Genomic DNA, 24535 nt, shown 5'->3' on the forward strand with positions numbered 1-24535 from the left:
GCAAATCCTCAGGTTGACAGGATTAGCACAGCAAATGGGGCACCTCCCAAAAAAACAGCGAAATATCACGCTGGAGGCTGAGGACGGCAACCACGGCTCCATTCCCAGAGCCGCTACATTTTACATGCAAATAAAGAGGTTTCCTCCTGAGCAGAAATCGATGCCGAGCAGGCTGGGAACAAAGTCTCTGGCAACGGAGACACGGTTTGGTGAGTCCCAGCGTGGTTCATTTTTAAATCCCTCCATGGATTCAGACCATCCGCAGCCACCAGACCCAGGGCCAGGGGAGCAGCGCACTGCAAAGGGAGGGGGGACCGGGACCCTGGCAGGGAGGGACGCAGGAGCTCAGCATCGCCAGCCAGAGCCTCCGCCACCGCCGCGTCCAACACCGGCAACGCTTTGCCTCCTTCACGGTGATGGAGGAGGCGAGGGGAGAGGCGCAGGACCCGCGTTTTCCCCGGTTTGGTAAACAAAGGGCCGGTGCCGAGGCCACCGCCAGCCTCACCGGATGTCCCCACACCTCGCCGGGGCTCCCCACGCTCCGCGGGCAGCGGGTCCGGCACGCGAGGGGTTCCCGACACCCCGCGTGGGTGAGCCCCCCGCACCGGCAGGGACGCGGGGCCAGAGGCAGCTGCCGGCGTTTGGCAGCCGAGGAGCGAAAGGCAGCGGCGAGGGGGAGGCTGCGGCTGCGGCGGCCCCAAAACACGCACACACAAAAGCCAGCCCTGCTCTGCTCCCGCGCCTGCAGCATCTTCCTGCAGCTGCGGCGAGGCCGTAACACGGCGCTTTACATAACAGCCTGCGCCCCAAAACACCCGCTGCCCGTCCCCCGGCTCCCCACCGAGCACACCGGCCCTGCCAGCCCGGGGGCACCGCCAGCCCCCCAACCCCGCGCCGCGTCCTCCCTCGCACCATCACCATTATCGCTGCCGCTATTATCCCATCGCCAGCCCGGCGATGCCTTCAGAGGCAGCGCAGCCCCCGGGATTCCTCCGCACGCTCCAGCCCCGGGGGACAAAATGCCGTCCGGCTGCGGCAACGGTCCCGCCACCGCGCCGGGACGGCTCCGGGAGCCCGGACGGTGACACTTCCCGGCAGCGAGGGCGGGGGATGCTCCGTGCCCGGTGCGGTGTCCGTACCGGCACGGCAGCGCGGGCAGCCGGTGCGGGGCTGAGCCGGAGCCGAGCGGGGAGCGCGGCGGCGGAGCGCGGGGGTTGCCCGGGAGAGACCCCCGGGGGTGGCGGGGAGGGCGCGGGGAGCGGGGGCACGGCGGGGGGAGCGGGGGCACGGCGGCCCCGGGGCGGCGGCACTCACCGGGGTCGAAGTGGGAGCTGAAGGCGAGGCTGGGGCTGAGGAACGCGGCCGACATGGCAGCGGCGGCGGCGAGGCGGCCCATGGCGCGGCGGGAGCCTCCCGGCCGCCGGCTGCCGCTGGCCCCGCGCTGGGCACGGCGGCGGCGGCGGCGGCAGCGGCGGCGGCTCCTCCTCCATGGCGGCCGCCGCGGCCCCGCACCCCGTGCCCCGGGGAGGGGCCGCGCCGCCGCCGCCGAGGAGCGGGATCCGGCGGGGGGGCGGCAGGTGGCGGAGCCGCAGCCCCGGGCCCGCAGCGGGACCCGCCGCTCCCCCGGGACGCGCCGCCGCCGCCCCCGCGCGGCCCGGCCGAGGCGGACGGGACCTGCCCGGACCCCCCCCGGGACCTTCCAGGAGCGGAGCCGGGACCCCCGCCCCCCGGAGCTATTGCGGTGTTGAGCCGCCCCGGGCACCGCCGGCTTCTCGGGACCGGGGATGGGGATCAGAGACGGGACAGGCGGCCGTGCCCCAACACCGCTCCCTCGCCCCCAGCACCTACTTCAACCTTGAACCCTGTCTGAACACCTCCCGCACCCCACACCTCTGCACCCGCAGCCCCACAGCGCCCAGACCCAGCCCGGGACGAGGGGCCACAGCCCCTCCCCAGCACCGCAGAGCCAGCCAGGCCAGCCCTGTGGCCGGGGTCCCATCGGGCTGGGGCTGCCCTGCCGCGGGGCCACACACCTCGGCCTCGTGTGCTCGACGCTGCAGCCCCAGCACATGGAACTGCGCCCTCCAAACATGGGATGTTCAAAATCTGAACGGTGCTGACCCACCAGCAGGAACAGCTCTGGGCAGTTCCCGGCCAGCCCTGGTCACAGCCCCCCCATGCTCCAGGAACCAGGGCTGGACTTTCCTTTGGGGCCATGGTGGGACCATCCCATCCTGTCCCGAAGAGCCGCCGCTACAGGACACCATCTTACCCCCCTCGGAGCTCAGCTCTTAGAGCGGGGCTCACACTTCACCCCCAGTCAGTTTTAATATTTAAAGCCAAATTTTGCGTACACGATTAATTTTTTACAAGACTTCAAGCTTGCAAAGAACACCACGCTGCACATGTCATGTCGCCACAAATAGATCCAGGGCTGGAAGAATTACAGGCTGCTGGGAGAACAAACACGCTCCCGTCAGCCAGAGCCAGCTCGGTTCTTCGAGCCTCCGATTTGGCTGCTCCGGTGCAGCTGAGCGCCGCACAGCCCTGGGGTCCCTCTGCGAGGGGATGTGGGGTCCACTGACCCCCACCACTCATTCTACTGTTGGTGCAGCCTGGCTGGGGCACAGCCCACGGGCATCCCACTGCCAGCCCCCCCAGATCCCTGGTCCCTCCTGGCTGAGCAAAGGGCCACATCCCCACGTGTGCTGGAGTGTGGGAGCCCCTCAGCTCCCCCAAATGCCTTCCTGGGCTTCAGAGCAGCCGAGCAGACCCCGCGCTGCCCCTGCACAGCGCCCGGCGCGTTGGGGGATTTGGGCTCATTTGGGCTCTCCAAGCTGCGGTGACATCCACACCCGCGGTCCCGCGGGGAGCCGGTGGCCACGCGGTCAGGGCGGTTTGCACGGGCAGCGCCGCGGCTGAGCTGGTGCCGGCGGAGTCACGGTGAGCCGGGACGCAGGCGGGGTGGGCGGCTGCACAGAGCGCTCCCCAGCACCCACGCATCCCAGCTGCCCTCGGTGCATCCAGAACAGGCAGCTGGTCCACGCGATGGGGCAGGAGATGGGACAGGCTCGAGGCAGGAGATGGATGGGACAGGCTCGAGGCAGGAGATGGATGGGACAGGCTCGAGGCAGGAGATGGGACAGGCTCGAGGCCGTCCTGCTGCTGGGCGGGGGCAGCGGGTGGCTTTGGCAGGACCCCACTCTCGGCAGCCCCAGCCCACGTCCCCTCCTCGGCCGGGCGCTGCTGCCGCATCTCAGGCGGGCGAGGAGCACGCTCGCCCCAATTAGCAGGGGAGATTACCCCGCACGGATCCTGCCAACTCACTGATTTGTCTGGGGCCACAGCTAATCCCCTCCCGGGCAGACACCAGATTGAGCCGCGATCTCTGCGCGGCGGCTGCCAAAAGCTCCCTGCGCTCCTGACCTCCTTCCCGGCCCCGCGGTCGCGCTCGCCGGCAGCTAACGGGCTCCGCTCATCCCGCTTAATCCTGGGTGGGGGCAGAGGGGCTGCTTAATTGGGCATCTTTGGCAAAGCCTGCGACAGCCACAGCACCACGGCCAGCCTCGCCAACCGCCCGCCGCGCTGCTGGCCGGCAGGGACGGGGACAGGGCTCGTCGGTCCCAGGGGACACGCGGGGTGTGGGGAGGTGGGTGCCCAGCGCTGGCGCAGCAGCAGGGCACAGGCAGCCATTCGGCAAAAATCTGCATCCCTGGTTATGCAACGTTGCTGATTTATTCATGCCTGAACCAGGCGCTGGCCTAGAAATGAGCCCGGGCGATGCTGGGGAGGGGCAGCGCTGGGAAGGAGCCCCAGGGGAGGGCTGAGCCCGGGGCATTGAGCCCCAGGGGAGCTGTGGGAATTGGGCTGGCACCCGGGACACCCAGGGGACCCTGCACGGGTGCTCCCCCCACAGCCGGTGACACCGGACGGGGCACAGGGTGCTGCCATCCTACACACAACAACAGCGCTGCACAGAGGCACAAGCACCCCCCGAAAGGTGGCAAGGGGGCTGTGCCCCTCTTCTCTCCTCACACCAGATTTCTGATGATTTAAATCGATTTAACCACAACAGTGTCCAGTATCCAGCCGGGGCCGCGCTGGGACGGAGCAGGAGCTGCTGGCAAACAGCGGAGCGCCCGAGCGGAGGCTGCAAAGGGCTGCGAGACGGAAGCGACGCTCAGGAAACGGTCGTTAGAAACACAACAGTGAAAACAAGCACCGTGCCCAACCTTTCCCAGGAAAACGGGGCTGTGTGCTGCTCCCCGGCCTGGCGGCTTGTTTGGGCGGGCGAGAGGGGCAGCTCAGCGAGGGGGGGCCGGGACCAGCACAGCGGCAGCTCCTGGTCGGGAGGAACAGGTCCCAGGAACAGGGGGAACAGAGCCGAGCAGGACCAGGGGCTGGGGGAGCCGCTCGCGCCCCACAACACCCGCAGCAAGTGCCAAAGGGGCAGCCGCGGGGCTCCAACACCCCTGGGAGCCCTGGGACCGCGTGTCCCTGGGACGCTACAGCCAGAAGCCCACGGCAGGACAGACGCCAGTGCTGGGGCACGGCTGAGCTCCTCTGCAGCTTCCCAGGGCAACAAAGGGCCCCTCTGCGCCCCCCTGCACCACGGCAGGTGTCCCTGACGGACCGGGAGCCTGACAGTGCCCACCCGAGGGACGGGAAACACCGTGGGACTGTGATGGGCAAACATGCGCCGGCCCGGCCGAGCCGCCGCTCCTCGGAGGGAAGAGGCCGCAGCCGCACGGTCCCGCCGAGAGGAAACAGACAGCCCGGCCCGGCCCAGGCGCTTCCTGGCGCTGTCAGGGGGTGCTGAGAGATTTGCAGGTACCAGGGGCTGCGGGACAAATGCACCGGTGAAAAAGAAGTGAGCGATGCCGGTGGTGCTCCCCCTTCACCCAGGGGAGACAGACGGAGCAGGAGCGGCGGTAGAAACCAGCACAGGTTTATTGTTAAAACAAGCACTGAACTCCTGAGGGTCCCGGCAGAGCCCACGGCTGCGGCACCAGGCTGGGAAACCCGCGGTGGAGGGCAGGGGGGGGCCCGGCCCCGGCCCCACGCGCACGTCGGCGTCCGCTCCCCGCTGTGGTGGGGGGTCCGGAGCTCATTTGGCGGCCAGGAGCTGCTGCCGCTGCTGCTCCAGGAGGGTCTCCAGGCGGTCGGCTCTCTGCACAGCCGCCTGCAACAGAGCGCGGGCAGGGGAGCCGGCTGTGCCGCGACGCCCCGGCAGGGGCGGCCGCCCCCTCACTCACTTGGTACTGCCTGCGTAGGCTGCTCACGCTCTCCTCCTTCCGCACCACGGCCGATTTCACCCTGAGCGGACGGACACAGAGGGGCTGAGGACGCCAGAACATGGGGCTGGAACTCCCCCGCGCGCACTCAGCCCCACACTTTCTGTGTTTCAACCATAAGGGACCGAAGGGGACAGAGCATCGAGGTGTCACTCTGGCTCTCAGAGTAGGGATCAGGACCTGGGAAAGCCACCGAGACCCGTGAGCTCCTACAGCAGCCTCTCGGTAGGGCGGGCGGTGAGCAGCTCCGAAAAACCCCGACGGGAGGGACAGCTCTGCCCCAGCAGAAGACAACGCTGCCCATTCACCTTCCACTTGCAAAATCCCTCCCCAGCAGGCAGACCCGAGGGAAGAGGAGGATGCACATCGCTGCCTGACGCAGCTCCCCGCTCCCAGCACCATCTTCCCACTGAGTGCAGGATGGTGCTGAGACCCAGGGCACGGCCCAACAGCGCCAGAGCCCTGCGGTGCCACAGCCCCACGCGTGAGCCAGGTCTTGGGGTGCTGTGCAGCCAACAGCCAGTGTCCCCAGAGCATGCTGAGGGTGTCTCAACTGCCCTCAACCTGTGGGGCTGCGCATCAGCCGGCCAAGCCCTGACCCAGCAGCTCCCGCAGGAGCCCTCACATCGCTCCACTGCCACTCGTGTCCTCCAGACACACACGGGAGCAGCCCTGGGGACAGGGGGACATAGAGCAGGCCAGACACAAGGGACAGAGGATTCACGGCGGCTGAGCCAGCAGCCTACACAGGTGAGACTCTGCTGCCCGTTCTGCCAACAGGACTGGCAACCGCGGCTGAGGACGCGGCACCGCGGACACGCTCCTGCGCCACAGCCTCACCTCCTGTGCACCTCCTCCAGCTCCCTGTCCTTCTCCCGCGCCACCCTGTCCAGCTCCAGGCGCTGCCGGGCTCTCATCTCCACCATCTCCTCCTTCAGCCGCTTGTTCTCCTCCTCCGTCCCCAGGAGCCTGTCTGCGAACTCCTGCCGGATCGCTTCTGCCAGGCCGCTCCGCTCCTGCACCAGCTGGTCCCTCACCTGGCAGGGCAGAGCTGGCATCAGGGCGCTGACAGGCACAGGGGACGGGCAGGGAGAGGAGCCAGAGCGGGCGCTGCTGCCCACCCACCTTCTGGATCTCCTCCACCTCCTGCTCCTTGTGCTTCAGCAGCCCCTGCAGACGAACGCTCTCCCCTTCCAGCTCCGCCAGCCGCCCCTTCAACTCGTTGCAGCGTTCCTGCAGCTTCCGCTCCGACCGCTCCAGCTCCTGCAGCTCCACCTCGTACTTGTCTCGGATCCTCTTGATCCTGCCGGGAGCATGGGACGGGCAGCCCGGCTCAGCGCGGCGCTGCACAGGACCCGCCACGCAGCAGCAGGGGGATCTGCCCCGCTGGAGATCCAGGGCTGTTCCCTCAGCGAGAGGTTAAACTTCTCCCCCACCAGCCGCTCCATCCTGCACTAAATGCCGCTCACACCCGCCAGGTGCAGCACCCAGAGCTCGCTGGGGAGACGCGCAGGGCTCAGGGACCAGCCCGGAGGAGCTGGGGCTCGCAGGCTGCCCCATCCCGCTCCCCGTACCTGTTCTCCGCCGCCCTCTCGCACTCCTCCTTGGCTGAGGACATGTCGGCCTCCAGGCGCTGGATCACCAACTCGATCTCTTTGTCCCTCTCCTTCCTCAGCTCCTCCCGCAGCTCCCGCTCCCGGGAGAGCAGCCAGGCTTCCTGGGGACAGAGATGGCAAACGGTGCCTCGGTCCCTCTTGGATCTCCTCTTTTGGAGACGGGCAGCCCTTGCCATTACCTCCTTCTTCATGTAGTTCGCCTCCCAGGCCTGCTTCTCCATCTCCAGCTGCTCCTTCAGCACCTTCACTTCTGCCTGTGGAGGGACAAGACACCCACTCAGCTCCGGCAGCCACAGCATCCCGCACCCTGGAGCGGCCCCCAGCGCCGTCCCAGTGGGGGCATGGGGCTCAGCAGTGCCAGCACATGTCACCACAGCCACGCGCTGGGAACTGGACCAGAACAGCAATTCGGGGCCCAGAGGCGAGGGGAAAACCAGACCTGATGCCGCCTCTCCTGCTCCTCCTTGTCCTTTGTGTACTCCTCCTTCAGCGCCCGGGTGACGGCCGAGCTGCTCGCCTCCAGCTGCCGCCGCAGCTCCTCCACCTCCGCTCGCTGCCTGCCCGCACAAACCGCAGCTCCCAGCGCCCGCGCCGGCCCCGCCGTGCTGCCCTCGCCCCCCAGCACCAGCCCTTGACCCCCAGCACCAGCCATCGACCCCCAGCACCAGCCCTCTTCCCACCGCAGCCTCGCCGGGGGAGCCCAGCCCCGGCACCTCACCTGGCCGCTTGCTGGCTGAGCCGCTCCTTCTCCTCGGCCACCTCGGCGTAAAGCCGTCGCCGCTGCTGCTGCAGCGCCTGCTCCTCCTGCTCCAGCTGCTGCTCACACCTGCAGGCAGAGCGGCCTCAGGGACGTGCCCAGCTCTGGGCGTCCATCTGCACACCCACCTCCCCCTGCCCCAAATGGCATGCAGCAGCACGTGCTGTGAGCCCCAAACCCCGCTGCGCCCCCGTCGCATGGCCGCACCGCTGCCGGGCCCGCTCCCGCTCCCGCTGGCTCTGCTCCTCCTTCTCCCGCTCCAGCAGGTCCCGCAGCTCCTCCGCCTGCCGGCCGTAGCGCTGGGCAGCCCGTTCGTCCGACTGCAGCAGCTCGGCCTCGTGCAGCATCTTCAGCTTCTTGATGTCCTGCTTGTGCTTGGCGATCAGCTTCTGGATCTCTGGCTCCAGCCCTGGCGCGGCGGGAAGGACGGTTACGGCTCGGCCACGGGGCTGCCCGGACACCAGCACCAGTGCCAGCAGCTTCTGCTGCGCATCTGCTCTCTGGACCAGCACAGACACCACCCCTGCACCGCCTGACCCCTGTGCCCACCCAGCTGCAGCCGCCGCCGAGGGAACCTGCCCACACCTTTCACCGTGATTTCTTTGATCTTTTTGGTTTTCTCATCGATCCACTTCTCCCGCCTGATTTTCTCGGTCGCGCTCATCAGTTCCTTCAGTTTCTTTATCTCCTGTTTGGAAGCAAATAGAGAAATGTCAGAGACGAGGCAGGGGACAAAAGCCCGTCAGCCTGGGAGCGGCTGCCGAGGGAGCTGCAGGTGAGCAGACATCCCGAACCGCATGGACTCGCATGGGCGCGCTCTCCAGCCGTATGCCCTCTCCTCTCCTCTCCTCTCCTCTCCTCTCCTCTCCTCTCCTCTCCTCTCCTCTCCTCTCCTCTCCTCTCCCGGGGTGGAGCTGCCACTGCCCCACAGACCCTGAGCACAGCCCAAAAGAACAAAATCCTCCGGAAAGCGCCCGCTGGCTGTGCCGTGCGAGCTCCAGCAGAGCGGAGAGGAGCCGGGGCTGCTGCGCCCTCCCCGCACGGCAGCAGCTTTGCCTGGGGGGTGAAGATGATTCCTTCCCTCTCCCCTGGTGGGACAGAGGGACAGACAGACCTCCCAACACCGCAGCACCACCACAGCCCAAAACCCTTCACAGCCTGAGAGGCCGCACAGCCCAGGCACAGCGCTTGCTGTCGTCTCCTCTTGTGCTGGCAGTTCCCTCCTCGGCAAAACAGCCGGAGAACCCGCAGGGCTCTGCCCCCGCAAAAGCCGATCACAGCACTTGGCCACACACGTCTGTGCTGGGGTTTCTGGAGACGAAGGTGCAAAGCCCAGCCTGGCCAGAAACGGCTCCATTTCGGCACAGGCAGGTGACCATGCACAGGACGTGGGACACGTCACAGCTCCAGAGGACGAGCGTGCGGCAGGACACGCCACGGCCACCGCACAGAGAGGAGCAGGGAACGGCTGCGGCCGCCCGCACAGCCCAGGACTCGCTTTTAGGGGGAAAAAAGGCAGGAAAATCAGCACAGGGAGATGGGAGAGTCTGGAGGCAGCAGCTGAGTATGGAGCCAGGTGACAGGGTGACAGGATGACACGGCTCCTTCCCAGGGCTCTGAGCAGGGCTCCCAGCCCAGTGGAGCTGGAGCAGGTCAGGGCGTGAGAGCAGAAGGGCAAGGCACAAAAAAAGAGCAAAGACCACATTTACCTCGCAAAAGGGGCCCAAAGTGCGCCAGACCTGGGGAGAAAGAGAGCGGGGGATGGAGAGAGAAGGGGAATTGCGGAGCCACTAGAGAGATGGGACGGAGAGAGGCAAAACTGAACAGCCATGCATACGTGAGAGCAGCGGGCGGGGGTCCCATGGGAATGAGGGGGCACAACCAAACGCACCCAGGGCCCGGCAGCACGGCCGGGACGGGGGCAGAGCCAGCGCAGGCACGCGCACGGCAGCTGGACTCAAAACTCAGGCTGGCGCCGCGCGGCACGGTGAGTCAGCGAGTGCGCACCCCGCTCGCGCCAGGGCGGCTGGCTGAACGGGCTCGGAGCGGCGCGAACGCCCGCCCGTGGCACAGCCCTGCAGCAGCACCGCGGGCGAGCCCTGTGCCCCCAGGCTGCCCCGGCCTGGGCGAGCCGAGCTGTGCCCCGTGGGGACTCCCTGCAGCTCCCCGGGCGCGCAGCACGTCCCCGAGGCGCAGACCCGCTGCGCAGGCTCACGGGAAAACAGCCCCTGTTTGGGTGCTGGTCTGGCCAACAGCGCAGTGAAACACACAGGGGTCTGGTAATACTGCTGCTACACCCCGTGTTCCTTCGTAACCTCATCCCCATTTAGCTCTGAGAGCATCCCCGCTCCTCAAAGGGACTCAAGTCGCCCAGCTCAAGAGGATCTGGCCACAGGGACAAAGTCTCCTGGTTTGTGCATCTGCTGTCAGCTCTGCCCAAGTGAGACCCCCCGGCCACAGCCCTGTCCCAGTGGCACGTGTGGGTCTGTCCCAGCAGAGCCCCCAGAGTGGGGACTGTCCCTCGCTCAGTCCCACGCTCCTGGTTCTGGGCAGCGGGGACAGGAGCCTCCTGGGGGCCAGGGCAAAGCTCCACGGGTGACACGGACTTTCTGCGCACAGAGAACTGCTCCCCAGAATGACTGAGCCCCACCAAGGTGGGAGAGACCGCACTGCTCCGGGCAGAGACCACACTCGAGCAACACCGCCCAACGCCGGCCGTGGCACGTCACGTCTCCCCGTCCCCCACTGTCCCTGTTCCCTCACCAGCTCGTGCTGCTCCTGCATCTGCGTGAGCTTCTTGCCGTACTTCTGGTCCACCTGTTTCAGCTCAGCCACCATGGCCTCACACTTCTCACTCAGCACCTTCTTGTCATCGATGAGCTGGGCAGGGCGAAGAAAAGGCACCGGGCAGCCGGGCTGGGTGCAGCCGCCGCCTCCTCCAGCTTCAGAGCTGGGGTGGGAGATGACTACCTGGTCGATGAAGGCCAGGTGCCGCTGGATAGCTGCCTCGTACTGCTCCCTCTGAAGCTTCAGCTGGTGCCCAAGCTCCTTCTCAGTCTGTTTGACGTGTCGGACAGTCAGTTCCCTCTGCTGAGCCTGTTGGATGCAGGAACAGCCACAAGGCATTAGGGGGAGAAGTTACATCAGAGCCAGCATGTGTACAGGAGGTAATACCGACCCTAGAAGGCACTGCAGGCCAGAGCGAGGAGGAACGGAGCTAAATCCGAGTCCCTGGTACTCACAGGGACCTGGCTCCTGCCCCGCTGTCAGTGAGAACACCTGCACCCCCGTGGGACCCGGGAAAAGGGCCCAGCCAGGTCCTGACCGAGGGTGGGCGCTGAGGGAGGTTTTCAACCCGGGGGCAGCAAGGAGAAACCAGAGCGAAGCCCCCACGAGAGGGGGAAGGGCCCTGCAGATCGTTCTCCTGCTAACGGGGACAGGGACTGCGGCTGCCCAGGAGCCTCCAGCCCCACGGCGCCTCACGCCGCCCAGGAGCCCCGCGGTGCTTCGGGGACACAGAGCCCTGATCTCACACTTCGAAGCCACCGCCCCAAGAAATATCTGCCCAGGGATCTTGCCCTTGTTTTCCCTGCAAGCAGGCGCGTGCGGCTGACGCACCAGCGCTGTCTGCAGCAGGCTGACGGCTCGCTTCTTCTCCTCCACTTCCAGCTTCAGCCTCATGATGGAGCTTGTGACTTCCGTGGCAACAGCCGACGCCTGCTCCAAGTGAGCCAGCTCCTCTTCCAGAAGAAGACCCTGCACAGCGGAAAAGATGATTAAAAGGTGGTGGGGACCAGCTGGAAGCAAACAAGGAGACGGGAGACCCTCCCCAGCACAGACGGACTCACCTCCCGCTGTGTGGCCGAGGCAGCCGAGCAGGGCCGCTCCTGCTCCGACTTCTCCATCTCGTCCAGGAAGCTGATGATGCTCTGGAGTTTGGCCTCGGAGAGCAGGGCCCCCTCCTCAGGGACCCCCGGCGAGTGGTTCAGCTTCCCAAACTTCTCCAGGTTGTCAGCAGTCAGGGAATTGGAGCTGGGCTCCTGCTGGGCAGGCAGCGCTGGAATGAGCACTGGGGAGACGAGCTGCTGGCTCTTCTGGAGCCCAGTCCTCCCACTGCACCCCAGTAACCAGCTTCATCCCCAGTGCTGACCCCGCTCCCGCCACAGCCCTCGCATGGTTTTACTTCTCTTTCCAATGCCCAAGCCCCAGCTGCACTAAACTCCTCCACTGCCTTCAAACTCCTCCACTGCCTTCAAACTCCTCCACTGCCTTCAAACTCCTCCACTGCCTTCAAACTCCTCCACTGCCTTCCCCAGCAGTGAACCAGCTGCGTTTCTTGCCCTCCCAGTAAGCACCAGGAGAACAGCCATAGAGGAACGTGCTCTGTGTCTGTCACTGGCCGGGGACAGCGAGCCCAGCGCAGCCCTGCTCACCCCGTCCATCCAGGCGTATCTGTCCTTCTTGAGGAGCTTTGGCGGGGGCAGCAGCTCCGGCTCTTCCTCTAGCAGCCTGAGCGTGTCCAGCAGCTCGTTGAGCGTGACCTTGGACTGCGCCCTGCTGACAGCCGTCACCGTCATCTCCAGCTCCTCGCCACCCGTCTCCCTGGAGCTCACATCCTGGGGGACAAGACAAGACACCTTGTGGTAAAAGAGTTTGCCGGATCTCCCCAGAAGCCGACGGAGGCTCCAAAGTCACCTCGGCAGAGCCGCCGGCACCAGGAGCCCCAGGAGGCAGCGCCAGACCCACCTGCAGCTTGTCCTCCGCCCCGGGGTCCCGCGAGGGCACGGAGCTCAGGTCTGTGAAGCCGCTTTCCTCTGGCTCTGCAGCCACTGAGTGGAAATTGGCCTCTGCAGGAACCAGACCCTCCTCAGGCCCTCGTCACAACCAGCCCCCCAGAGAACCGCCCGTCCATCCTCCTCGCACCACACGCTGCTCCAAAAGCACCGGGGACCTGCAGCAGGGACTCACCAGCATTGTTGGCTTTGGTGGCACTGCCAGCGGGGCTGACGTTCCTCGCCGAAGTGGGTTTGGCAGGCTTCTTCTTTGCGACCCTTCTGCTCTCCTTCACCAGCACGAGCTCTTCTTCTGCCAAGTGCTTTGAGTCCAAAGCCTTTTGGGCCCTTTTCTGGTGCAGTTCCTGTGGGGACAGACGAGCCCTCAGCCTCCTGCCCAGCACAGGAGGCTCCAACCCCTCCCTGCGTCGCTTCACGTGCCGCCACGGGCCTGGGAGACGGCAACAGCCCAGAGCTCGCTGTGGAGGGGGGACAAGGACAGCGCTGGGGAAAGGGAGAGCAGGGGGACAGCAGCTGCCAGCAGAGGGGAGGTGGCAGTTGGGGCCTCATCAGCTCCACACGTGAACAAGGGCTGGTCACAGGACCCTGCGCCGTGTCCCTGGCTGCTCTGTAAGGGGCTCAAGTTGCGCCAGGGGAGGTTGAGGTTGGATCTGGGGAACAATTTCTTCCCCAAAGGGCTGTGGGGCATTGGAACAGGCTGCCCAGGGCAGTGCTGGAGTCACCAGCCCTGGAGGGCTGGACAGACGGACATGAGGTTCTCAGGACATGGGTAGGGCCAGGGGTGGGGGAACAGCTGGAGTGGATGGTTGGAGGGTCCCTTCAACCAAAATGATTCTGTGACCCGAGGGCCAAGCACGGCTCCGTGCAGCAACGCCGCAGCACCGGGGCTGCCTCAGCCCTGCTCTGGGAAGTCACTTAAGGCACAAACATGCGTTTGCGAGGCTGTTGCAGCATTTGCTGTTCTCTGCTGTGTCTCCCTCGACACCCCCCGATGAAACACGATTCCATTTAGGGCAAAGAGAAACTGGCGGTTTTAAAAAGAAACCTTCAGCTGCGCTGCCAGCCAACACGCAGCTCCCCATGGTCTGTGCCATCTCCGCCTGCCCCAGCAGCTCCATCCCCATCCTGCTGCACGGACAGGGTGACGGGCGAGGGGCTCCCTGCACCCCGGGAGGGTCCCTTCCCAGGGCACCAGGAGCTGCAGTTACACTCGCCCTGTCCCAACGTGGTTTCACCCTTTTCCCAAAAACTAGATGGCAACCAGCGCTGTCTTTGCAAGCTCCGAACGAGCTGCCAAGGCTTGGCAGGAGCACAACGGGAAAGGGCTCCGTGGCAGCTCGGTCTCCGCGGGGAACACTCCATCATGCGCAGGGCTGGCTCCGGTCCCACTCCGTGCAGAGCCCCGGGGACACGGGGCAGAGCCGCTCGCTCCCGCACACCAGACGCCAACAGCTGGTCTGACACGGGCCACAGCGGCCTCGTCTCGTCCCTACCTGGATGGCCGCGCGTCGCGCCAGCCGCGCCTTCTCCTCGCGGACCTTCCGGCGATCCTCGTCCTTCCTCTCCTGCAAGTCGAGGATATTCCCCTCCTCCATCTGCTGCTGCCTTTCCTACCAGAGAGGAGGCTCAGAAGTGTTACTGAGAGCTCCCAGCACCCACCTCCCACAGCAGAGGATGGGGAAAGGGCACCCGCACCCCGGTCACCCCGTCCCCAGGCTCTCCAGCCCCCAGCCCTCCCCCCGTGCAGGGAAAGAGCCCTCAGAAAAGCTCCACTTCAGAGCAGCTGATTTTCTTTAGGTACCAAATGCAATTATTAGTCATCTGGGTCTGAAACCGCCGAGGAGACAAGGCTTAAAAATAGACTCTCACATGCAAGAGCTACAGTGCTTTTTGTTATTGGGATAAATAATTAAACACAAAGAAACACAAATAGCTGCAGATGACTTGTCACTCTCTAATGAGCCACTCGTTACTGATTCGCTATAATGAGACAGGGCATCCCTCCCCTGGCCACCAGCGTGTCCAAGACAATACGAACTCCGCAGGATTTGTGCTGCTACAGCCAAGTGTCTGCCCGCCCGCAGCCGAGGGAGCTGGAGGACGGAGCCTGCGGCGCTGACCTCCCCGGAGCCGACCCCGGGCTGTCCCCTGCGCAGCCAGCACGTCCCTGCGGGGCTGGGGCCCTCCCGGCTCTGCACACGCGAGGGGCTGGCTGGGCATGGAGCCAAAACCCCCCGCCTCCAACAGCTCAAGTTTGGGCTGGAGGGACTCAGAGTCCCTGGGGCACACGGGTGTCACCAGGGTCTGTGTCACAGGACTCACCTCCCGTTTGGAAGCCAACAGGCGCCCCAGAGCCGCCGCTGCCGCCCTGCGCTGCTGCGCGTGGCGCCGGTACCAGCGCTGGATGGTGACGGCGGCCGAGTTCACCTCCTGGATGAACCTGTGGGGAGGGGACAACATGGGCCAGGGTCTCACCACCCTCCGTGTAGAAAATGTCTTACTCATATCTGGCCTGAATCTCCCTCCTTTAGTTTAAAACCATCACCCCTTGTCCTGTCACAACTGGCCCTGCTAAAAAATCTGTCCCCATCTTTCTTTTAAGTCCAGAAAGGCCACATTAAGGTCTTCCCGGAGCTTCTCTTCTCCAGCTGAACGCCCCAAGTCCCTGAGCCTGCCCTCCCAGCAGAGCTGTTCCAGCCTCGCATCATTTCTGTGCAACGGCACGAGAAGCAGAGTCAAGTCACGGGGAGGGTCAATCGGCCCCTGCGGGTGCACTGAGAGGGACCCTTCCCCAGCCTGGAGCCCCCCAGGACAGGGATGAGCCAGGACCGGCTCCCTGGCGCTCCCCCCTCAGCCCCGCACCGGCCTGCAGCCTCTCCCCACAGCCACGGCGCTCGGCCTCACCGCTCTGCCTCCTCCTCCGTCACCTCCCCGCGCCGGGGCTGGCTGCCGCTGCTGCCGCTGCTGTTGTTGTTGTGGGTCATGATGTTGTTGCTGGAGAAATTCTTCTGAGACTTCACAAAGCTGCTTTCGCCGTCCTCGTTTGAGGTCGCCTTGACGACATTGCTAAGGCAGAAGACGAAGCCGCTGGGCACCGTCCTGCCCTGTCCCGCGTCACGTCAGCGCGCGAACGCGGGGCAGCACTCACTTGAGGGAGCTGGGGGCCTGGTTGGAGCTCTTGGGCGCGGGGCCCTTCTCGGCGGTGGAGTAGTTGTTGTGCACCATGGTGGTGACGCAGTTGCCCATGGCGGCCTTGTTGCTCCTGTAGTGGAGGGAAGCCGTGGTGTTAAGACTCTGGAGGGGACAGGACACGCCACGGCCGCTCCGCACATCGCGTGCCTCGACCCAGCTGTGACATGGGGAGCATCTCCAGCTCTCCAGAGTCGCTCCTGGGGAGCTGTCACCTGCCACAGACAGACAGACACGGCCCAGCAGACCCAACAGCTGCTCTTCAGGGCACTCTACACACAGACCTGGCTCAAGTGTCTCCTGGCCCTGAAGGGTTCGAGTTTTACTCATTCCCCTTCCCAGAGCAAGAGCAGCCTCTTCCACGCATTGCTCATAGAATCACGAATCATTTCAGTTGGAAAAGCCCCTCAAGACCATCCAGTCCAACCATAACCCAGCCCTGGCACTGCCCCACGTCCCTGAGAACCTCATCTCTGTCCAACCCCCCAGGGCTGGTGACTCCAGCACTGCCCTGGGCAGCCTGTTCCAATGCCCCACAGCCCTTTGGGGAAGAAATTGTTCCCAAGATCCAACCTCAACCTCCCGTGGCGCAACTTGAGGCCGTTTCCTCTCATCCCGTCACTTGCTCCTTGGGAGAAGTCTCCTGCACAGCATCAAGCTCCTGCACGGCTTCCAAAGGCGCCCTGGCCAGCCCCGCCTGTCACTGTCACCGCTCTGCCCGCGCCGGTCCCCGTGCCCCACAGAGGCCGAGCTCCAGCGCCCCCGTGCCCGGTGTCTTCTCGGTGTCGTTCCTCCCACACCAGCCCAGCTCTGGCTCAGCGCGGCCGCTCCCACCTGTTGTTGGCGGTGAAGTTGGCTGCCAGCAGCACGGCGGCTTCTTTCCTCCTCATGCCCGGCGGCGGCTCGAGGCCGCGGGGGCCGGTGGTGCCCGGGAACGCCCGGGGCTGGTCGTCCTGCCACGGGACAGCGGGACTCAGCGCCAAACCCGCGGCCTCGGCCACCGCCCGTGCCCTTCACGGGCCAGTTTATCCCCACGCGAGAAACCTCCGCGCCCCGCTCGAGGCTTTGCCCACGCCCCGCGTGTCCCCGGCCTCACCAGGATGTTCCACGTGGTTTTCTTTTCCAAGGAGGTTTTGCTCAGACCCGCTGGTTTCTTTCTTCCCCCAGCCGCGCTCTCCAAGAAGCTCAGGAAATCTCCCGTCTGCTCCGAGCTTCAGCCCCAGCCCAGGAAGGCAGAGAGGAGGAGAGAACATGTGCTGGAGTTAATATTGCAGACAGACAGACGGCAACGCAACAGCAGGGTTCTCATCCCACACAGGCGCGCTGAGTGAGGGCCAAGGCACACTGACCACCTGCCGGCACGGCGCGGGGCGGGAAAGGGACAGAGAGTCATCACACCGTCACTAAATCCATGAAGGATTTGTTTTCATCCAGAGCTTCAGGTTTCAGCTCCACGTGTGGAGGGAGAGGATGTCACAGGGATGGGCACAGGGCAACGAGAGAACCGAGAACCAGATCCAGAGGCAGCCCCAGAGCAAACTGGGGACAAAAGAGCTTTTTGCCTCCTAACATGGCCCAGCTACAGCCCGGAGGGTCCACAAGGAGCTGCTGTCAGCAAGCCACCCTATCTCTGGGAATTAAATTGAACGGGTTTTGTGACAGAGGCTTCCCAGCCACAGAAATACACTCTATTCCCCCAAATTCTCATCAAGTGACCTCCCCTCCAAAAAAACCCGAACAAAACCGCAAGCCTTGGCTTTCCAAGGCTGGGCTGTAACACCTGATGTGTATGACAGGGCTTAATGTTGGGTTTTGACAGGCTCTGGCTCCCTCGAAGGACAAGAGGAGTCAGACAGCGGGGTGGGGACGTGCACGGGACAGACGGACACGGGTGGGTGGCTGGAGCGGTACCTGTGCGCGCTGTTCGCCCGCTGGTTCACCTGCGTGGTGCTGCTGGACCTGCGGAGGTTGTTCATCGCCCGCGACCCCGCGTCCTCCTGCGGAACACGGCGCCCGGCTCAGCCGCGACGCCGGCAGAGGCGCGGGCAGGCGGGGACGCACCCGAAACGGGCCCTGCTGGGGGTGCCAGCCCCACGGGACACTCCCGATGTCCCCACAGCCGCCAACCCTCCTGGAGACACAGTGAAACGAGACCTCGCTCCCTCCCAGGCTCCTGTGCTGCTGCTGAGCTGGGAACGCGTCCGCTTGTGTGAGACTCTTAGCGGAGCCCAGGGAGTACCTGGGGCTCATTTCTGCTGTAAAAACGCTCACAGAAACCCCCGCTCAGCGAGGAGTCGCCTGCTCAGCCGAGCACGGCAGGAATGGAAGGGACTGCGCCTGAAAGCGCCGCAGCATCCAGCAAAAGATACCAGGAACTGGGGAGTTTCCAGGAGGAAACTGGCACAGGAGATGAAGGGCAAGGAAAGAAAAGCGGAGAAGCCCAACACTTCCCTGTGTGCTCGTGTTAAAGCGTTGAGAAGAGCCCTAATGAGCAGGCGGTCATTGAGGACTATCAAATTTGGAGCGAGCACAGGGAACCGCAGCAGCCGGAGCTGCAATGAGCACCTGGCGCATCCCAGTTCTCCTCCCCAGCACCCGCAGCCTCGCTGCGCGCTCACGGGGGACCCGGGACCCCCAGTGCCACCTCCTGCCCCAGGTGGCTCCTCAAAGCTCAGCCCAGCACTGGGCAGCCAGGAGAGCGGCGAGACGCCCCCGCACCCCCTGTGCAGGCAGCGGGGCCGCAGCGGGATCCTCCCGCCCGCCCGCACTCACCAGCGCGTTCCTCTGCGGTTTGCCGTCGGCGGTGACCGAGACCGAGCGCGCCATGGGCTTGGCGGGACACGCGCTGCTGGGCCGGCGCGACACCGGCGCGGGGAGGCCCGTCAGGGTCAGGTCCGCGGCAGCAGAAGCGGCGCCCGGGCAGGAGGAGCCACCGCGGGTGCTCTTCATGGTGGAGCGGAGGGGCCTAGAAGGGCGGGGGGCGATGGGGAGCGCACCCGGCAAACCACACACGCTGCTTCTGGCTCTCTCCTGCAAACACCAGCACACAGAAACATGACCTTTAAAATGGGGCAGAACGCCTTTCTCCGTGTTCCCACGAGTCCAGGAGCGGCTCCAGGTGAGCTCTTCACAGCGCCTGACACCGGCAGCATCTCCCGCTGCCCTGAGCTCACACGCCAGGCCCTGCTGCCCGTTTGTGCGCCAGGACCGTCTCCTGGAGCCCAGCAGAGGGGAAACGCCTCGCTCCGCACACCGGGCTCCTCCACCCCACACCGGGCTCCTTCACCCCACACCGGGCTCCTCCACCCCACACCGGGCTCCGTCACCCCACACCGGGCTCCGTCACCCCACACCGGGCTCCTCCACCCCACACCGGGCTCCGTCACCCCACACGGCTGCAGCCGCAGCTCCCGGAGCCCAGAACAGCCCGTCCCGCCGAGGTTCAGCTCCCCAGCGCCGCCTCGGCAGCTCCCGGGACCCGTCGCTCTGCGGGAGCCGTTCAGGGGGCCGAGCCCGCTCCACGGGCACGGGGAGCCCAGCGCCCTCCCAGCCCGGGCGGCAGCGCCGGCCCCGCGCCAGCGCCCCGCAGCCCCTCCCGTCACCGCCCCGGGCAGGAGCCGCCGCTGCGCCCGGAGCGACACGGGACGCAGAGCAGGGCCGGGCTCACCCCCCCGGGTGCACCGGACACCCCGGCGGCGCCTCGGACTCCACAACCCGCACCAACAAAAGGCTCTCGATGGAAACCGCGGGGCCGGCACCGCGAGAAGAGCCCAGGCCGGAGTGCAGCCCCGACCCCGGGACCCCACAGGCCCCAAGGCCCGGGCGGAAAGGGGCAACCCCGAGGGCAAGGCCGGGGCTTCAGCCCCAGCCCCCGGCCTCACCCCAGGCCCCGGCTCCCTCCTTGCCCAGCTCCATTCCCCGCAAGGATCCCCAGGGGCTCCCCGTACACCCGCCCCGGCCCGGCCCCGGTTCCCCCCCTCGGGCCTCCCCGCGCCCGCTCGCGCGCAGCCTACCGCCGCCGCACGGCCCGCCCAACAGCGGGGGCGGAGCGAAGGGAAGGCGGCTGCCAATCGGAAGCAAAGGGCGGGGCGAGGAGGGGAGCTGGGATTGGCTGAGTTGCAGAAGGAGGTGTGGCCTGTGAAGGAGGGCGGAGCGAAGGGAGGTGCCAAGGTCGGCGGGCGTGACGATAGGCGTGGCCTGCATGAAAGAGGGCGGGGCCTTGCGAAAGAGGGCGTGGCAAGGGCCATGGAAGTCGGGTGGGGAAGGGTTATAGATAGGGGTGAGGGGCGGCGCCCGGCGGAAAGGGGGCGGCGCCCGGCGGAAAGGGGGCGGCGCCCGGCGGAAAGGGGGCGGCGCCCGGCGGAAAGGGGGCGGCGCCCGGCGGAAAGGGGGCGGCGCCCGGCGGAAAGGGGGCGGCGCCCGGCGGAAAGGGGGCGGCGCCCGGCGGAAAGGGGGCGGCGCCCGGCGGTCTCCAGCTGCAGGGCAGGAAGAAGCCACAGGTTCCCAGACACGGGGGTTTATTGGTGGGTCCCGCCCCACGGGGACCACGCCCACCCCCCACAGCCCCCACCACAGGGCATCTCAGAGCCCCCCAGCTGTGCCAGGGTCCCCAAACCACCCTCCACTGAGCCCCGTGGGCGCTGCCCAATCCCAGGGGGTGCCACAAGCTGGGCCCTTCCACCGGCACCATGACACCGGGGGCTTCTGGCAAAACAACAGTGACAGAGACACCTCCACCTCACCAAAGCCCTGGCCCCTGCAGCCCCCCTGCCCTCAGCCCCGTGAGAAGGGGCACACGGGGCTGCTCCTTCACTTTTCCCTGAGGGGCCATAGCACAAGAGGCCCCGCGGGGACAGAGGGCAGAGCCCCCAGCATCAGCTACACATTGAGGAAGGCGAAGGCCGAAGGCTCCTGGCTGCCCTCTGTATCTGTCCATCTGTCCTGGGGCTGGGACGGTGTCCGTGGCTCTGCTGGCAGAGAGTCCAGGCAGAGCACCGCACTGGGCCGGGCCACCAGCTCCATGCCAGCGAACAGGGACAGGCTGCGGGAGGGTCCAGTGGCACCTGCCGCGTTCCCCGCCAGGCGGCCGGCCACCTCCTCTTCGCGGGGCCAGGCTGGCACCACGGCACTGGGTGGCCCGGGGGGCTCCGCTTCCAGCCCCTGCTCCTGGCCGGGGGCCGCTGTGGGCCCAGGGAGCGGGGCTGCGCTCAGGGCAGGGAGGAGGCTCTCGCCTGCTGGGGGGGACACGTCCGTCAGCAGGTCCCTGGTGCACGGGGCAGCGCCCACGGTGAGGATGGAGGGGTCCGAGTGCGGGCGTGTGGCCGTCGGGGAGGGCTGGTCCCTGCAGAGCGCCTCGAACTGCCGCAGGAGCTGGGAGGAGAAGAGCAGGACAGGCGGGGTGAGAGCAGCACTGGGACGGGGGCTCAGCCCCAGCACCTTCTCCCAGGCAGAGAAACTGTCCTGGGGACCAGCCCCGGTGTCGCCATCCAAGGACCAGCCTCGTCTCCTGGGGACGGAGCATCCCCCCCCCGGGCTCCCCCCTCCAGAGTTCCCACCCCTCTGGGACACGCACGGAACCTTCCCCAGCGCAGGGTGTCCCTGAGGACGGGCAGGCCAGTCCCCACGAGCCCCCTTGCCCAGGGAGAGGACACAGGGACACCCCAGGACTCACCTTCGTTGCTCGGTTGGCAACAGGTCCAGGGCTGCCTTGGCTGAGCTGCTGCAGGCACTGCCGGGTTGCGGCAAAGATCTGGTCGAGGGTGAGGAGGTCGGAGCACACGAGGGAGGAGATGGCGCACATGGAGCGCTGCAGGAGGAGAGCGCGGCTCAGCGCGGTGCCGCAACCAGCACCGAAACACCCCGGCATGGCCATACCTCCTCCCCCTCTGCCTCCCTGCTATGCCAACACCACGGCCACCCTGTGCTCACCATGCGGACACTGTCACTGGGGTCCTCCAGCGCCCGGCTGAGCAGCTCCAGCACCACCTCGCAATTGAGCAGACCACACCTGGCCAGGGGAAGGGGTGAGGGGGCGCAGGCAGCCCCCGAGCAGGCAGCTGGGGGTGGGAAGGGCTCCCGCTGCCCCCAAAGCCCCCGCAGCACCTCCCCTCCCGGGGAGGGTTGGCCATGGGCACTTACTCCTTGACGAAGTGCTGTGCTTCCTCCCGGGTGAGGAAGACCCGGGCGCCGCGGGTCAGCGCCGACACCAACCCCACCTCCCGCAGGCAGTCGCCCAGGCCGTCAGCGTCCACCCTGCTCCGGGAGATGCTTCGGTGGGGACAGGGACCAGCCCTGCTCTCCTGGGGACCCCCGCCCAGACTCCAGCACCCTCCCATGGGCAGGGACCCCCCAAAACAGCTCCCTCTGCCTGGGCTGTGAGGCCAGATGTGCCACGAGGAATCCAGCCCAGCAGCACCGGGCGACTCAAATCAACCATGTAGAAACCGCAGGCGCAGCTCCCGGTGCTAAGGGAAGCACCTCGGGAGGCGCTGGGGAAGCGGAGCCCCCATGGCCCAGCTCTCACCTCTCGGCTGCGGGGGGCAGCTCCCGGCTGGCCCCGGAGTGGCTGTCGCTGCCTGACTTGCTGCAGGAGTCCGAGGTGCGGCTCAGGTCGCTGTTCCCCCGCGAGGAGTCCTGGGAGCTGTGCCCACTGTCCGCCTCCTCCCAGCCGCCCCCGGCCAGCCCGGGCTGGTGTCTCACTGTGGGCACGGCCACGGTGATGGCCGACCCCCAGACCGGCCCCAGGACCCCTGGGGACCCCCGCGAGCCCCCAACCCGGTGCCATGGGGACCTACCTCTGGTGCTGTGCGCTGCGGTGGCTGTTGGTGGCTTCAGCGCCCCAGTCGGGCTGCAGGAGGGCGAGGGGGCTGTCACAGGCTGGTAGGCGTCCTCGCGGAGCTCCCTGTGGCACGGCCGGGGCCGCTCCGGGGACGGGAGCACAGCCTGGGCCACCGCTTCGGCAGCTCGCTGGATGGTGCTGAGCAGGGCTTCCCCCGGCGATGCTGCGGGAAGGCCGCGGTGTCAGGCGCCCCACGGGGAGCCCCGGGCACCCACCACCGCGCCGGGTGGCACGAGGGGACGGCGGGGACGCACCCGCACAGAGGAGTGGCCCCAGCAGCCAGGCTGGGGAGGAATTCTGGCTGGACAAGGGGAAGGAACACCGGGGAACTACCGGGACAAACCACGGGCCACAAGCCAACCTCCCACATCCCTGTCACATCTCCCAGCAGGGAAGGACCTGGCAGAGCCCCCACTCACAGCCCCAGCACCCCTCAGATGGCCTAGGAAAGGGGAGAGCTGCACAAAGCCACGGGTGCAGCAGGCTCTGCTCTGAGCCTCCCAGAAACACCGGAGAGAGAAACACCCGCTGAGGAAACCACCAGGACTCACCGGAGCCGCTTTTCTCACCGCTGAAACCGAATCCCTGCAGGGAGCCGCAGGGGCTGGGGCTGGAGCCCATGCCTGGGGGGGCACAGGGCACGTTCAGAGGGAGCACAGGCGTTTGGGGTCACCCCCCACCGCTGTTCCTCCCCCTGCGCGCACAGCAGAGCCCTGGGGAGCCGGGGCCACGGCAGCGTCCCCGCGCTCCCCCAGGCACCCGCCGGCAGGGCCGGCAGCGCCTGCCCTCACCCCAACAGCTCCCGCCCGCGGACCCTCCGCACACCCGCAGCTCCAGCGAAGGGCCCGGCCGGACCCACACGTACCCGCAGGGGGCGGGGGCCGGGAGGGCGGCGCGGCCGGCGGGGGGAGCGGCGCATCCGAGAACAGAACGGCGGCCAAGTCCTGTGGGAGAGCCGGGGGGTGGGCAGAGCCGGGGCGGGGGGGGGGGCAGAGCCGGGGCGGGGGGGGGGGCAGAGCCGGGGCGGGGGGGGGGGCAGAGCCGGGGCGGGGGGGGGGCAGAGCCGGGCGCCCAGCCGGGCCCGGGGGGTCTGGGCGGCAGAGCTGCCCCCGGCTCAGCGGGAACAGGGGCAGCACCCACCTGCGCGGCCGCCCGCACCTTCTGGTTCAAGCTGTTTCCGTGGAGCGGGTCCGGGGGCCCGGAGAACGCTGCGGGGACGGGAGGGCTGGGGAACGGCCGGCTCCCGGCCCCGGGCAGGAGGCGCAGGAGCCCGGCCCCGGCAGCGCTCGGCCCCCGAGCGGCCCCGGCGAGCGGGACCCGCGGGTTCCCCGCACCCCCCGGGCTCCCCCCGTTACCTGCGGCCTCCCGGACGAAGCCAACGTTCCTCCGGAGCTGCAGCACGAACTGCGGGGCGCCGCGCGCGCACGTGTGCAGCAGGATCTTCAGCACCTGCGGGGGGCGCCGGTGACGAGGCCGCGCCGCCCCCCCCGCACCCCGCCCCGCGCCGCCCCCCCCGCCCCGCCCCCGTCCCGCCGCCCCCCCCGCCCCGCCCCCGTCCCGCCGCCCCCGCCCCGCGCTGCGCCCGGACCCACCTTGATCTTGACGCGGCAGGAGCCGCCGCGCAGCCGGGGCAGCAGGAACTCCAGCAGGCAGCGGCTGCTGCCGGGAGACTCCCGGGAGATCTCTGGGGGGGTTACGGATCCTGCTCTGCCCGGACCGGCCCCCCGCCCGCTCCCCCCGCCCGCTCCCCCCGGCCCCCGCAAGGATACGCGCGATCTCCTCGAGCAGGTACCCGGGGCAGGGCCCGTCGTCGTCCGCCGTGGCCCTGAGCAGCAGCGGCAGCTGCGGAGGAGGCGGCGTGAGCGGGGCCGGGCCCGGCGGCGGTGACGTCACGCCCCGGGCAGCCCGCACCCGCCGCTCCCCTCCCGGCCTGTACCCGGCTCAGAAAACTCAACCGGTCTCTCAGCGGCGCCGCCATGACACTCCCGGTGCTGGACCTGCCCGGCTCGAAAAGAGCTTCACGGCTCCGCCCACCGGAAGGCACTGCG

The 24535-nt window shown here is 67.2% G+C and overlaps 2 protein-coding genes across 13 annotated transcripts in view; both read right to left on the minus strand.

Moving 5' to 3' along the window:
* Positions 1-4934: 4934 nt before the first annotated feature.
* On the minus strand, positions 4935-18971 carry CEP131 (centrosomal protein 131). Of its 9 annotated transcripts, none has more exons than XM_082066999.1 (26): positions 18422-18969; positions 17561-17646; positions 16746-16860; positions 16484-16602; positions 15609-15722; positions 15365-15526; positions 14783-14900; positions 13954-14070; positions 12636-12804; positions 12414-12514; positions 12101-12283; positions 11516-11710; positions 11286-11423; positions 10638-10763; positions 10431-10547; positions 9377-9406; positions 8253-8355; positions 7875-8076; positions 7629-7736; positions 7350-7467; positions 7090-7164; positions 6869-7011; positions 6420-6597; positions 6135-6331; positions 5256-5316; positions 4935-5182 (listed from the first exon to the last, which is right to left on the minus strand). In XM_082066999.1, exons 1-26 carry the CDS (start codon positions 18596-18598, stop codon positions 5108-5110), a joined length of 3327 nt encoding a protein of 1108 aa, XP_081923125.1. In that variant the 5' UTR covers positions 18599-18969; the 3' UTR covers positions 4935-5107. The 9 variants fall into 9 exon arrangements, with proteins under 9 accessions (XP_081923125.1, XP_081923126.1, XP_081923124.1 ...); XM_082067000.1 differs by having other exon boundaries at positions 11516-11707; positions 18422-18968; XM_082066998.1 differs by having other exon boundaries at positions 10431-10763; positions 13954-14025; positions 18422-18971.
* Positions 18972-20183: 1212 nt separating this feature from the next.
* The window catches only part of TEPSIN (TEPSIN adaptor related protein complex 4 accessory protein), a 4701-nt gene continuing 349 nt past the window's right edge, over positions 20184-24535 (minus strand). Inside the window, exons 2-14 of one of the 4 annotated variants that reach the window (XM_082066753.1) lie at positions 24424-24484; positions 24257-24329; positions 24080-24171; positions 23843-23936; positions 23628-23695; positions 23353-23431; positions 23039-23110; positions 22444-22650; positions 22173-22347; positions 21788-21901; positions 21578-21656; positions 21321-21455; positions 20184-21019 (exon numbers count right to left, since the gene is read on the minus strand). In XM_082066753.1, the coding sequence (XP_081922879.1) occupies positions 20528-21019; positions 21321-21455; positions 21578-21656; positions 21788-21901; positions 22173-22347; positions 22444-22650; positions 23039-23110; positions 23353-23431; positions 23628-23695; positions 23843-23936; positions 24080-24171; positions 24257-24329; positions 24424-24465 (1722 nt within the window). In that variant the 5' untranslated portion in view covers positions 24466-24484 and the 3' untranslated portion in view covers positions 20184-20527. Of the gene's footprint in view, positions 21020-21320; positions 21456-21577; positions 21657-21787; positions 21902-22172; positions 22348-22443; positions 22651-23038; positions 23111-23352; positions 23432-23627; positions 23696-23842; positions 23937-24079; positions 24506-24535 lie in introns of those variants that run through there. The other 3 variants (XM_082066754.1, XM_082066751.1, XM_082066752.1) reach the window with 3 other exon arrangements.

Source organism: Streptopelia decaocto, assembly GCF_964273445.1.
Source record: "Streptopelia decaocto genome assembly, chromosome: 16".
NCBI classification, from domain to species: Eukaryota; Metazoa; Chordata; class Aves; order Columbiformes; family Columbidae; genus Streptopelia; species Streptopelia decaocto.